We start from the raw sequence: 15,725 nt of genomic DNA, 5'->3' as shown, positions 1-15,725 counted from the left end.
GTCATAATTTATTTACTCGCATATCATTCCAGTTAAGACCTGTATGACGTTCTTTCTCCTGTCAAAATTGTACAAAAATTAATTAAAAAATTTATATTATTTAAAATACTGCTTTAAATTGTGACATTTTTGCATGAAATTTCCCTTTAATATATGTCTCTGGTCTTATTGTGCACAAATCAGTTGTGCATGTTATTCTAAAACCAAAAAAAGTTTGCATTTTAATTAAAATCCCCCTCAAACTTTACTTGTCTGCTAACGTCATCAAACTCTTATTTTTCCTCCCCTTCATTTTTACCATCCAGTCAATTCCCAGTGGATAAAATCAAGTAAACCTTTGGTCTAGAGTAGTTTGTGTCTCCAAGAATGCACTTTGATGTGTCTCTGATGTTATTGTCCCTCAGGTGAGTTTAGAGACACAAAACATGTTCCTCTTTACTCACACACACACACGCACACACATTTGGTAGAAGCTTCAGGTCAATTTTTTTTCCAGCCCACTGGATGATGACAACTTGAGTAAAGGACATTTTTTCACATCTGACATAAAAGCATGAAGGAGAGAGAAAAGTAAACAGCTCCCCGTTGTGTCTCATAAGCAAGGGTGAATAATTCAGCAGGGGTGGACATGCACCGTCCACACACACACACAGACAAACACACACACATTTTGTTGTTACCTTTAGGCTCCCTCCATCCATAAAATAATCATTTTCAGCTGCAAATTCCCAAACCCAGCAGCTCATTGGGTGTTTGTGTGTGAGCTAATATTTGTGTGGTCTGTATGTGAATGCATGTTTACACAATCCATTTAATACTGTCCACCGTTTTCATTTTTCACCCATAAATCCATGTTAAATAACCACTGGCTATAGAATTCATTACAACCACAATGTAGCCAGAATAATGTAATATCCCGCCAGACGCACTAAGAGCTCTGGGTAACAGACCTCAAATATATAATAAATTATAACTGAATAAAACAAAAAGAAAATAATTATTCTTCATTAAGAAACAAACAAATGTGCTTGTTCAGTTAGTTACATAAACCCTGTTTTGCTACTTGTCATATCTGTGCTCCAAAAAAATACCAAAGACTGACTTTGCTGAATTTATAATATTATATTTAATGTAAACTCAGGGTGAACCTACTGACTATATATCAGGTATATTTTTATTAAAATGACAAATTTAAGTAAATATCACACATGTTATTATGTAAAACCAGTTTAACTAAGTAAAATGAAAGTTAATAAGTACATACTTTTTTTTTTGTTTGACTCCATTAAGGCAAGTGTTTATATGCTTTTTTTTATTTTTGTTGTAGACATACATTTTTAATTTGTCACTGCTCTGCTATTAGCACAGCTATGTTGACTAAATGAAGTACTGTAACAATAACCAAGTCCTTCCTGGCCTTTTAAACTGGGATTTCCCTGTACTCATAAATTCATAAAATAACTCTTAATTCCAACATTTACAGCATTACCAATTCAGTCCTAGACAAAGCATGCTAGAAACTAATAATCAAACTTGCAATTTTAGCTCATGCTTCAAACAGCTATTCATGTAGTCCCAATACAAATTAAGTAAGCTTTAATTTCACATATTTAAGCAAATTAAACACAATTATGATAAAAGGTTCAGCAGTTGTGTTGATTTAGCTAAATCTTTATTTAAATTAAAGTGCAGCAATTTCTAAATAACAGAATATTAATTTCTAGAGACTTGAGGGAGTTTTTTTTTTTTTTTTTTTACCTGTTAACAGCAGCCTATATAATGACTCACATTTTCTCCAGAAGTCTAGTTGTTGAGAATAATGCACAGATTTCAGCAAATATTTCAACGCAATGCTGAAATATTTTCCAAAACAAAGCTGTCAAGGGTAGAAATTGTAATCAATTCAATGTTTTAACCCTGACCTGTGTGCAGTTGTTTCAGTGTTAAAAAGTGACATTTTTCTTGTTGAATATCCTGTCACTCTAAAATGCATCAGATTGTGGAAGTAAAATTGGTTATGAACTGCACTTCATGTTGACTCTAACACAGCTGTCTAAAATGATTTATCTACAGCTGATAATGCAAGAATGACATGCTTCTACACTGTTAGAAAAACAATGTGCAACAATAGTAACATAAGAGTACATATTACTACTCTACAAATATGCACCATTTAGGAGTAAAGAAGGAACAAAGGAGACCGTTTGAGTTTCTGTGTTAAAGCTGTTTTTGGTAAAACTTCAGTAAAGGGACTAATTCTCGAACATATTGGCAGTTTGTTAAGCACATGTTCTGCATGATCATATTCTACATCCCTAATCCCAATACATATAAACTTAACAGCCAACTATCAATAAGCAGCAAATTAGGAGTTCATTGAGGGAAAAGTCGTAGTCAATGGTTTGTTATTGGCGAAACTTGGACCTTAAAATAAATTGTGACTCATTAAAATAATTTGTGACTTAATTTTTTTGTGTAGATTTTGGACACTACATAGTATACCATGATACTCTTTGATGGTGTACCATGATATTTCCATTCGATACCATCACTACATATTATACTCCCGCCACAGTACTTTCTTTGTAAGTGGTAATCACTTAGTTTTAAATTGTGAATGTTTTGGCTCATGCACAGAAGCAGGTTACGTTTCTTCAAGGTATATTTGAAATGCACGTCATGTTGAGGAACTGACTTTTTAAATGTGTGGAAGTCTGGAAAACACTGTGACCTCAATATCTTCATTTTCCAGCACAGTGACATTATCACTCATATTTAAGCTACTTATCAAACCATTATCTAACTTTCTTTCTTCCCAGGCTGGAGCAAGCTCATTGACTATGAACCAGGAACGGGCAGTAAGCTGTTATTTCCCAAGATGCACCTGGAGACATGTGCGGGATCGGTGTCGTGGATCAGGGCCACAGTGGAGCTGGAGATGAGCGCTGCTGAGAGAGGCTGTGACAGACAGTCTTACTCTGAACGATCCTTTCAGAAGCTCTGCGGTATGATTAACAGCTATTTATTGCACTGCATGCTTCCTCATTTCTCTCGGGTCGCTTTAATTACAAAATGTGCCTGAGGGCTAAACTAGTCAGACAAAACCTCCACCCTTGTCCTAGAATAGGTATGTGTCTCAGTGCAGAATCATTAGCAGTGTAATTCATTCATATCAGAGTGACTGTCTTGAGAATCTACAAATTAAGCCATAAAAAACAAATACGCACATCATCACATATCTCCAAGAAGACTAACAGTCCTTTTATATGACATGTGTCAGCATATCCCAATGCATTGGACTCTATGGGCTGAAGAGTCATATTAATGGTGTTATAATGAAAGATATGGTAATCCCACACATAAAAGCTGAACTGAAGTCATCGTAAGATTTCTTTTATAAGATGACAGGCAGTGAAAAATTTGTATTTTTTATATAATTATCTTTATTTTTTAAAATAATGTTTTTTCTTTTCATTTTTGTAAAAAAGAAAAATATATATTTTTAATATTAACAAACACACACACACACATATATATATATATATATATATATATATATATATATTTAATTGAAAGTATAATTTAAGATGAAATTCATTATTAATTTTTATATATTTATAACATTAAAACATAAAAAAATGTAATGAATGATTTTTAAAAAGATGTGTATAAAAACAAAAACATTTTAAAAACATATCTATATAAATTTATATCATAATATATATATATATACAAAGTATATATTACATAAAATTTGTATAACGCATCAATGCATCATTATATGCACAATGTTTATTTTAAGCATTTTAATAACCCTATTTATTAGAAATACTGTACGAATTATTACATATCAAATTCTGTAAGACTTTTCATTTGGACTTTAAAGTCAAAGTCCATTTAAACTTCCTCAAATGTGATCTGTGTTTCAAATGATCAATTTATCTCTCAACTCACTGGCATCATACCAGGAGCTTCATCAGGCAGCACAGATCTCCTGCCGGCCTCCAGCAGTGTTTTTAATTGGACGGCGACTCTTGTGATGGATGGCGGCCGGGACAGTGACCTCACATACCGCTTTGATGGTCGTCAAGCTGCCAAGATCCCAGACTGGGTCGTCCCGCAGAATCTAACCCATCAGTTCACCATAACCACATGGATGAAGCACGGGCCGAGTCCAGGACAGAGAGCCGAGAAAGAAACGCTGCTCTGCAACTCTGACAAAACAGGTGAGACAGAGGGAGAACTGAATGAGAAGAGGAGAAACCTGCTCAAAAGACCATTCTCCTACAGCATATGAGTTTTATACCTTCCAGATTTACCCTAAGGAATAAAGTCCAATAAAACTCTGGAAATCTCAATAATTTACTTGTTAATTAATTAATATAATAGAATAATTGTAATAAATAAAATAATAAAATATAATACATTTAATTAAATACTAAATTAAAATTAAATAAATTCACAAAATTTAAATAAAATAAAATAAATAAAATTAAACATATGCAATAGAATTATATAATTATACTAATTATTCTACATTATATATAAAGTATATTTTAATATAAAAATGTATATATATATTTTCTGAATACAATAAATATATTATTTATTTTCATAATTCATTACTAAAAATTAAATTGATATGAACAAATTTCTCATCAAATTATTTTAAGACTAAATTATTTAATCTGCTATAAATGTAGCTCTTTACATTTGCTTTTTCCAACTATTAACTCATTCGTGTCTATTTCTCATTTTCCTATGGAATTTGAGCATGGCTTGCTAGAAAGCTTGGTAACACTTTACTTAAAGCCTTTATATATAATGCATTACAAAAGTAGTTTATTGCTTTTAATTCACCTTATAATGCATTGTATGCTCTCATGAATATTAGTTACCACAGTTATAATACATTAGAATACTTTCAATCTTAGGAAAGTATAGTACTTTGTATAATGAATTACAACACATGACAAACAAGCCTAATATTATAATGCATTTCAACTTTGGTTACAGTTATTATTACAGATATAATCCATTACAACATACATCATGAATACCTTTATAATGCATTATACATAAAGTAATGTATTTCACACAGAAAGTTTCATGTAGAGTATAACTAGCTTAGTCACCAAGAAGTCCACGATAAGCCTTTACCAGAAAACCCTTGTTGGTCTGCTAGCTAGCATAAACCAGCCAGGACATGGAGGTTCACACTGGTCTTTCATTAGGACTGAAGAGGAAACAGTTAAGATCACATTTTCATTTGTACTGGACGATTGGAGCTCTACTTCCTCTCCTGTCAGGATCTCTATATAGATAAACACACACCAAATGGTGCCGTTTCTTTTCTCTCAGGTTCAATTTAGCGATATTATCTTGTATGTCAAGAGGTAATTGTATTCTCTGTCTGTCTCTTGACCTCTCCGTGCTTTTTTTGTCTCTCTGTCTCTATCACTTTCTCCGTCTCTCTCAGAGATGAACCGGCACCATTACTCTCTGTATGTGCATAACTGCAGGCTGGTTTTCCTGCTGAGGACAGACTACGCACAGACGGACTCCTTCAGACCGGCTGAATTCCACTGGAAATTAGAGCAGGTATGAGACCCTAGGGATTTCATTTCAGATGAATACAAAACATTATCATGTATGCATGTTTAGATAATATAAATCTGACAGACAGATTGATGGGTGCAAGGGCCCAGAGTTTAGTAGGGACACATATCCGTATTTATATCCAGCGACTACTAAATTGTCCCGAGCAATAATTTAGAACAAAAATTAAATATATGTGTATGTAACCATTGTTGTTGTTATATTGGCTGCATCTGAAATAGTTGATTGAAAATTGTTTATTACATTTGAAATATGGGTATTTTTCTTACAAAAATGAATGGATTCACTACAGGAGGCCTTTATTTACCGTGTGAGGCATGCTAAATTATGGAATGCATGCACTTGGTTTAACGTGTTTTTGACTGTTGAACAGAAACACCTGTCCACTCCAATGATAGAACTTAGAAGTGCCAGGAGAATTTTTAATGTAACTCAGATTGGATTCATCTGAAAGAAGAAAGCCATATACACTTAGGATGGCTTGAGAGTGAGTAAATAACAGGCTTATTTTTATTTTTGGGTGAACTAACCCTTTAAAATCAGAGGTTCAAAACAGGTTTATGAATCTTTTGATTCAGATCGGAAGTTCGCAGCAGGTTCGCGAATCATGATTTTCGAGTCCCAATCTGAATCAAATGATTTGCATTACGGGCCCCGTAGTCTGAATTCTGAAATGATGGTTTGTGAATTATTTGACCTACAGAGTGGGTTCGTGAATCAGATTTTGAGTCTGATTGAGACCCCAGTGATAGATAGATAGATTGCTCTCTAACTTCTTCACAGAACTTTCTTTACTTTAAGCACAAAAACAGCCACCGTCTAACAAATATTAGTGATTAATTTCTTCTTAATGTGTTGTGAGTGTATTGTTTAGATTCACAGGTCTTCTGCAGGTTAATTGAATCCTTCACCGTGTACATGCAACAATACTTGAGTTAGTCCATCATTAAGTGTATAATTATGCAAATATCCACTTTTTGGGGTGAAGATAAAACATTAGAATAAAGAAAGAGAGAGAAAACAGTGCAGTCCTTAAGAGAGAGTGAATTCTCCTCACTGCTGTGCCAGAGAACGGGAAGACTTAATTATCTGAGAGAACAAACACACAAACGCAGCGCAACACAAAACTAGCCGTGTGCTGCATGAACGTCCCTGTCTAAGACCACTTAAAAACCCATCAGATAAAATGGCAGGGGGGCTTTAAAACACAAACTCCTCTGACAGGATTGGGCACCGAGGATGAGCAAAGTTCTGCTGTCCAAAACAAACACACTGACGAAAGCTCAACTTAAACATCAGTGCATCAAACCACAAACCGATTTGAAGAGACAATTTAGCACTACCTATATACAGTAGATAGTGTTTTTATTTGTGTCTGTTCCTCTGAAATCTTCATTACCATGACTGTACCATGACTGTACATTTGCTACCTACATTATCTGCATTAGAAAATGCGAAGATAGTTTATAGATTCTGCGGAGATGTTAAGCATCAAAGAGCCTTATTTTCCCCAGAGAATGAGCTCTTGAAGAACTTCTCCCCACCTTAAAATGTATTTCATAATGTAGTTTCATGAATACATAAATGCGTAACATAAAATATATGGGGTTGAGGGTCCACTGGCCTGAGGGAAAATCATTTTGGTCTTTGCACGTCTCAGACACTTCAAAGAACATGAGCGATCTTTTTATATTTTTCCTAAAGACTTTTTCTTTGCTCTACCCGCAGAGGAAAGAGATCTAATTAAATTAGCTTTTTTTTTAAAGAATCTGAGCTTAATTTAATTAGTAAGTGGATGGTGTTGTGTTTCCATAATGAAAAAGTATATTAAATTATGAATATTAATGCAAATGTGAAGATTTGTTGGACAAGCGCAGAGTGTTGGATGAATAAAATGAATGCCAGTTCTAGTGTTTCACTGCACTTCACAAACATCATTTTTCCTCCGTTTGCTTTATGCATTTGTTGCAAAATAAAATAAAATAAACCTTACTTTTATTATATTTATGGATGCAGAAAAATTTCCACTGGATACACAGGATCATATGCACATAAAATTGTCCTCACACTCAGTCTTAACTCTTATTTACAGGTTGCATTTTTAAGTTATTTATTTATTTATTGTTAGTCAGAAATAATTAATATTTTCATTATCACATAGATTACATATACATACACTATATATATATATATATATATATATATATATATATATATATGTAAATTAAGTGAGTTTGATCTTAAAACAAGAAAAGGAAAAAAAACTCTGCAAATGGGTAAAAAAAACTAACATTTTCTCAGAATTGTTATTGTTTTAAGCTAAAATTCTTATGGAAACTCAAAATAAAGTAGGTTTAACCATTAAACTAGAAAAATATATTTTTTCAAGACAAATCTGTAAAATAAATGTATTGTTTTTGTTTGTTTTTAAAGTAAATGTTTCTTGATTTAGAGTAATTAAATCACTTTTTACTGTGTACCAGCGGTCTTAAAGTAAATTTAGCATACATTTGAATGCAAACTTTCTGGTAAATCATGATACCTGTGTAAAAAATATTTCACAAACAAATTAGAGAATAAGACCTACTGCTATCCTAAATAAGAACTAAATATTTAATGTCGCTTGATATGGCACTCACTCTTTGACAACAGTTGTTAGACAGCACGTGTCTAAGTGCACAGAGACACATTTTGTAATGCCTAAAGACTCAAATTTGAGAGAAAAACTCTGAAATTGTACCTTCTCAAAGGCTGCAAAACAGAAAATGGACAGTTGCTGAAACAGGGTCAAAATAGAAAGCTAAAAAAGAAAGACAAACAGGTGATTCACACAGATGTGAGAGACACAGTAGCACAGCAGTAAGTGTTCAAGTGCCCAGTGTACTTGCAATGGTTTCTCTCTACCTCTCTCACTCACTCTGTCTTTGATAAATTGCCCTGCAATCAAGTGGACTTTGGCTTAGTGTGGCTATAAGTCTTTTACCACCTCTATCGATTCAGAGTTTACTGCATTTACTGAACACACACACAGAGAAAACATCACAGTAAAGCTCTCTGCTCTCCAGGGATCGTGTGGACACACTGTTAGCTCGTCTGAACATGGACAAGTTCTAGGAACGTATCTGTTTTCTGCATGCTTATAAAACTGAAAATCACAGTAATGTGTGCTAGATGTAAAATAACAGTCATTAAATAAATCTGGATCCACTAGATTGCATGCACCACAACTGCTATTCCCAGTTATTCTTGCATTCACACACACATTCACACACACACACACACACACACACACACACACACACACACACACACACCTCTGCAGAAAATCAATGCCTGCTCAGAGACGCAGAGAACCAGAGACAGAGAAGCAAGGCTGAAAACTGAACGGAATAAGAGAAGAATACCAATAGAGTATAACAGTAAAATTGAAAGAAAAAGAAATCAAATTATTCATAATAAGAACAGAGAGAGATGACCTGTGTGCACAGAGAGAAGGAACTTATTAAAGAAAAATACAGAAAAATAACACTCGCTCTGGCTGAATCTCACAATGCCTGTCTAGAAACATATTTTGCATTAAGAAAACAAAGCCTGTTTTTGTGCATCAATGTTTTTTGCAGTATGACATTTTCATATTTCATAATTCTCATTACTGTAATGCAAAAATGTATATTATTACTTTATACATTTACATTTTTATTACAGCCACTAAGAATTATTTTACTATTATTATTACTATATTAAACACATTTCAATAGCAAAGTGTGTGTATGTATATATATATATATATATATATATATATATATATATAATGGTAGTATATGTCATAATTTATGATTCATTTTAAAAAGATGCTAGGCTTTTGATAGGTTAATATATGGCTAATAATATATTGGTTAATATATGGTTAAATATATATGGAAATATTTTTGCCTGGACATCTGCAGATTAGGGGCTGTATATTTTTTAATTAAATAAATAAATAAATAATTATAAGATAAAAATAAACACTTAAACAAATATTATTCATTAAATATGATACTTTATAAGAAAGAAAGAGACCAGGGCACATTTTATCCTCTCTTTATATTGTCTTCTATGTCCTGTTTCTGCAGGTCACACTCTGAAATGAAAAAGCAATTCAGAGAAATTTTGGGAAATTGTGTGCATTATGGGAAGAGAAAAAGGAGAACATGGGGCAGAGGGGGAAGCTTCCATTTGTTAGGAGAGAGTGTGACAGTGAGAAGAAGTGAGACTGATGGTGAGATTTCAGGTGCAGGAGGAAAGATGTAGTGAAGATGAGAAATGTCTGATGGTTTCATCTGAGGGTTTAACAATCAGTTCCACTAGACTCTACGACCCAGACCTCCTGCCAGACACACAAACACACACTGTGTGTGACAGAGCGAGCAGAAACCTTCTGCTGCTGCGTGTTTTTGACTGGAAACGGTCCAAACAGGCCAAACACAGACAGCGATTTCCCTCATCAACAAACACACTCACAATGGCAAAGACGCAACTATAGCATCTCTACAACTATACTACTGAGCACAGTTAGGGTTAGTGATTTCAGCATGGCTGTTGTTATCTAAAACTATTAAAAGTATTTTTTTTATGCTGAAATAAAATATAAATATTAGATAAAAAACTGAAACAACTTTATTTAAATTCAACTTTTTAAATGTTGCCTTTGCTAAAACGGTATATAAATTATACTAAAGTAACACAAAATGAAAACAGTTGATGTAGTGAAAGCAAAAATACTGTAAACTTCTCTCTCTTTCTCTCAGATCTGTGATAAGGAGTGGCATTATTACGTCATCAGCGTTGATTTCCCAGTGGTGACTCTATATGTGGACGGCGTGACCTTTGACCCGTACCTGGTAACAGATGACTGGCCCATCCACTCCTCTCAGATCCACGTGCAGCTCACTGTAGGAGCCTGCTGGCAAGGTGGGAGGAATGGCAAGTGGGCGTGGCTAGTGTGTGTAGTGGGTGTGGTCAGTGTGCACATAACTTGAAAACAGAAATGTGAAATCTCACACAATGAACAAATATCTCTTTACTAAACACATCATCTGTTCTTTTGCAATCCCTATTTCACTTATTTTCCTCTTCCTCAAGCGCAGCTGCGGGAAAACAAATGAGTTGACCTCTTGACCTGCCGTGTGTTTCCCAAAAGCAACTATGGTCACAAGTTCTGTCATTACCAATAGAGTTAAATGGGATTTGGACCATAGTTAGCTAACGAAGCTTCTGGGAAACACACCTCTACCCGGGCTCTCTCTTTGTGTCTCTTAGATTCTTTGTTTCATAATGAAAGCAATACAAGAGTGAGATGGATAATAAAAAGATCATTTTTTGTGGGAAAGAATTTAATGAGCCCTGACTGGATATTTGCTCTTTTTTAAGATTTGTGGAGCCTGAATAATTTAATGATTTCTCATGATTCTGTTCAGTTTACACAACTTTCTATGCACTGGTTATAGAAGATAGAACTATATTTTTAACACTGTAATATATATAAATATTTTTTTTCAAAGAGCTACTGTTAAATTAATATCATTAAGATTCTATTAATTGTTATTTATATTTTGAATGGGTTTTTATTTGTATCTTTTATGTTGTGTTTTTGTCACTTTTAGTTTTTTTTTTGTCTATATAATATTTAATCAATTTGATTCCACTTTAAGTTCCAGGTATTTTAGTACATGAAGTTAATAAAGTTAATAATTTAATAATAAACTTTTTTTTATCTGTATGCTCCTCTAAACTATATATATATATATATATATATATATATATATATATATATATATATATATATACTTTATAAACCATAAAAGCACCATACCCAGTCAGAGAAGAAGTAGTAAAGGTAAGCAAGTTGAATCGTAAACATCGGCAGTATCAAACGTGTTGGGTCACAAGTCTTTTGTTCAGACTGAATGCCTGTGCAAACCTCCTTTTCTTCTATCAACACATTGATCTGTTTGTTTGAGAATCGTGGTCAGGCCGAACTGTCTCTCAATCAATTCGTGTGACCATTTTGTCCCCAAACCATAAAGCCACATACATAACCACATAACACTTTCAGAACGGCTTCCAAGGCATGTGCATTATAAAGAACATTTAAACACATTGATGATTACAACACGCATTACATACTACAAATATATATACATGTGTATATTAAAAATAAAATAAATGTTTTTAATATAGACCGTTATGAATTACTGTTTGGGCAACTTTATCAAATTCTTTAAAACAACCAAATATTTCATTTAGAAATGCCTCGAGAAAATAAAAAAATAACAAATATTGCACCATTAGAATTAAACAGTTCAAGTCATATAGGTCTCCTTAAACATTCAAAGCCTCTTTAGGAATCATGTCACATGTGTTTGTGTGCAGGTGGAGAGGTCTCTAAAGCAAAGTTTACGCAGTACTTCAGAGGCAGTTTGTCTGGACTGACGATACGACCAGGAAAGATCGAAAGCCAGAAGATCATCTCCTGCTTACAGGCCTGCAAAGAAGGGCTGGACATCACCTCACTGGAGAGCCTCGGACAGAGGATAAAGGTTACACACATTCACGGCTAACTTTATAAAACACTGTAATTACAAATCTGAATGAATGAGCTATGCTTAAAGCCAATGTGCAATGCTCAACTATAGCTCAACTAGTTCAAGGTCACAGATTCGATTGCGCATTCTGGTAAATTTTATACTGTAAGTAACATTGCATTAGTTCTGAAAAGGAGTTTGCCATGAATAAAACCATAAAAAAAGAGATGAAACTCACTATGTTTTTTAAATAGAGTGAGGAAAAGGTGAAGAAAAGCCAGGAGACGAGACTTGAGGAGAGATATTTCTGTACGCACATTTTCCATTTTCTGCTTTGCCTTCCTCTGTTCTGTTCTATTGTATTGTAGAAGCTCTAGGGAAGATTTGAGGATCAAATGAAAGCAGGTCTTACAGTCAGAGAGTCAGAGTGTTAGTGAGAGACAGAAGCTGGTCTGATCGCTCATAAGCTCAAAGCAGGATTGTGCTTCATTCAGAACCAAACTCAGAATTACTTTTAAATAACAGTTACGTTCTTGCTGTGATGCAACATGCAGAATTTGAATCTAAATTAGACTTAAGAAAATTAATTCGTATAGCTGTTGTAAGTGTAGTTTATCCAAACTTTTTTTAGCATAAATTACCTAAAAACACCTGTTAACATGCACAAAACAGTATTCATTTCTGAAATGCCACAGGACTCTGAACAATGCATATCTAAACTTCTCCTGGATGATGATAAAATCATTCAAAGACACCAATTTACCAATTCATTTGACCAATTCATTGACACATTGAACTGACTGTATAGTTTAATAGCCTATATACACTACACAACAACAAACACTAAAATATTTTAGAGCAAAATTATGCTTTTTCTAAAAAAAAAAAAAAAAAAAGAAAGGAAATGTATATATATTTAAATAACCTTATTTAAATTCAATACATTTAAGAATAATTTACATTGATAAATAATGTGATATCGATTTAATAATACATTAAAAAAGATATTATATTCAGTAATTTAAAGTTAAAATTACAATATTTTTATAGTATATAGCCAAACATACCTACACTATAAAAAGTATTTTCTTTTCAAAGTTGCCAAATGCCAATATAACAAAGATGTTTCTGCTTAAAATTTTCATTTAATTCAATGTTATTTGCATGTTTTGTCATTCTGAAATTTTCTATCAATTTGTAGGAGAAAATTTTCTACACCAATATTTTTCAATGTAGAAATAAAATTCTAAATTTAAAAATATGCATTATTAATCTTATTTATGTATTTGATGCAATTCCTATGTTGAATTTTCACTTTCTGCCATTCAAATTTCCAATTCAGATTCACAGACGTTTCTTCATTTCTGAATTTTGCACGTCTCTGCCTCAGACACTCAATGTCATAGACTTTTTGATAGTATAATATCTCACGGTTTTCTGTCTCAGTTTCATCTGAATCCCGCTCAGTCTCTGGTGGTGATGGAGGGAGAGGATCTGGAGCAGATGAACGCCGCACTGAGAAAAGTTTCTTACATCAACTCCCGGCAGTTTCCCACCAAGGGAGCACGTCACCTCCGGATCTCAACGGCAGTGCAGTAAGATTATAAATATTCATGAGATCCCATTTCTGAAATACTACTAGAATTTTAGCTCGGGAATATGGCAATATGAATGATCAAAGCATTTATATCTGGTTGCACAGTTGTGATATGCATCCCAGAATTTTTAACTGTGCTTTGACTCTGGCTGGAAAAGTTATAAAAACCGTATCCTGCAGCATGTAAAAAAAATTGTGAAGCATGGTTTACAAGAAAATACAATTTTAGTCTTTCTAATTTGTCATTTAAGTCAATGTGTTATTTGGCATTTCTTACATTTATAGGTGCTGTATGGATTTTTTTGACTGTACTAAAGATAAACATACCATAATATTATTATGCTTTAGTATAGTCAAAAAAATTACATAAAGCACCTTTAAATGTAAGACATTCCAAAAACATGTTAGGAAACGTTAATTTTACATACTTGTTTCTTTGAAAAACAATGTTAAATGTATTCTACTTTGAAATGTGTGTCCTGTGTCGGAATGTCTGTTTTTGTTTTGGTCTGTGTGTTTCCACCCATTGCCAATTTACCCAATAGTATTAAAACAGATTTCACAGATTCTCCCTGACCTAAAAAGCTTCAGCATCCATGTGAAGAGCTCTATGATTAGAGGAATATTAAAGCACAGACAACTTTTCGCTAGTGACTTTCTAGTGTCCTCAATCTGGCAACCTTTTTCCATTATAAAGAACAATGGGAAGGTTCCATTGATACTAAAAGTTCTTCATGGAACCATATTATATTATATTACTGAACAAGAACCTTTACTGTAAGTGTATTTATAACTAGATTTGTATATTTTTTTGCTATCTAGAGCTGCTGGCTATTTCAAATCCCTAATCATACTATAACCAATCCTAACCCCTCTTGTAACCTTTACTCTTCTTATCTCATTCATATTCCATGCTTAGGGAGGTTTAATTTTATGTACAGACAGGGAAATGGAAAGAGAATAACAGAGAGATTTGAATTTTCTTGGAACAGAAATGTACCCACTGGCGCTCCATGATTATTCAAAGCAGATCATGAATATGCATAAGCCCCTAGAGGATTCTGACCCGCCCCTCTGAGGCTGCAGCACAGCCAGTGGGCGGAGTTTCTTCAGAAAGAGCAACAGGGAATTAGCATGAAGACAAACACACACACACACACACACACAAAACTAAAACACAAAATCAAGAGCAATTAAGTATTATATTACTGTCATAAGACATATAATTAAACTCTAGCTTCTCTCATTCTTAAAACTTACTGATCACAGACTTATATTAAGCACAAACGTGTTGTGTTTTGCATAATTAGTAACGTTTTTCTACAATTAATTTACACATTTCATTTAAACTTTTGCAAATTTCTTGTCAAGGAGACAAACATGTGCACCTTGGCATAAAAACATAGAAAAGCGAGACTGTAGACCTATGGGGACAGAACTTGTTTTGATTAGTGACCTGAAGTCATTCCAACATTTACAGGAGCTAGACAGTGATTAAAAAATATGAAAAATCAGGGTTTTTCTCCCACCAGCTAAATTAAAATGTGTGGTCAAATCATCAGGGATGCACTGCAATTACTATAAAATTATCTTTATAATTCTGTTTATAATAATTCTGCCAGTAACAATAAGCTGATAATTATTTGTGTTTTATGAACAGATAAAATGCTATACTGTTCAAAGAAAAAAAAAAAAAAAAAATATATATATATATATATATATATATATATATATACAGTATATATATTAAATATCTTGTTTTAAGTGCTACAAGTGAATTTATGATGCAAGAAAAATCATAAATAGCATTATTTTGGCCAATAGTGAATTTACTCACTTACTAATATCTTTCATTTATTCAACTTATTGAATGGTTTTTAGGATTTCCTTCAAATCTTGAAATTAAAAATATTACAAAAAATACTGCAATACAGTACAATATA

The 15,725-nt window shown here is 33.2% G+C and overlaps 1 protein-coding gene across 1 annotated transcript in view; it reads left to right on the top strand.

The window, feature by feature from the left end:
- Positions 1 to 15,725, top strand: part of LOC132107718 (calsyntenin-2-like) — a 53,112-nt gene that overhangs the window by 23,624 nt on the left and 13,763 nt on the right. Inside the window, exons 6-11 of the mRNA XM_059513875.1 lie at positions 2,820 to 3,005; positions 3,969 to 4,226; positions 5,480 to 5,601; positions 10,410 to 10,572; positions 12,034 to 12,200; positions 13,632 to 13,780. Coding sequence (XP_059369858.1) covers positions 2,820 to 3,005; positions 3,969 to 4,226; positions 5,480 to 5,601; positions 10,410 to 10,572; positions 12,034 to 12,200; positions 13,632 to 13,780 — 1,045 coding nt within the window. The remainder of the gene's footprint in view (positions 1 to 2,819; positions 3,006 to 3,968; positions 4,227 to 5,479; positions 5,602 to 10,409; positions 10,573 to 12,033; positions 12,201 to 13,631; positions 13,781 to 15,725) is intronic.

The sequence above is a fragment of the Carassius carassius genome, chromosome 28 (assembly GCF_963082965.1).
Source record: "Carassius carassius chromosome 28, fCarCar2.1, whole genome shotgun sequence".
Classification (NCBI taxonomy): Eukaryota; Metazoa; Chordata; class Actinopteri; order Cypriniformes; family Cyprinidae; genus Carassius; species Carassius carassius.
This window is presented reverse-complemented; position numbering and strand designations above follow the sequence as displayed.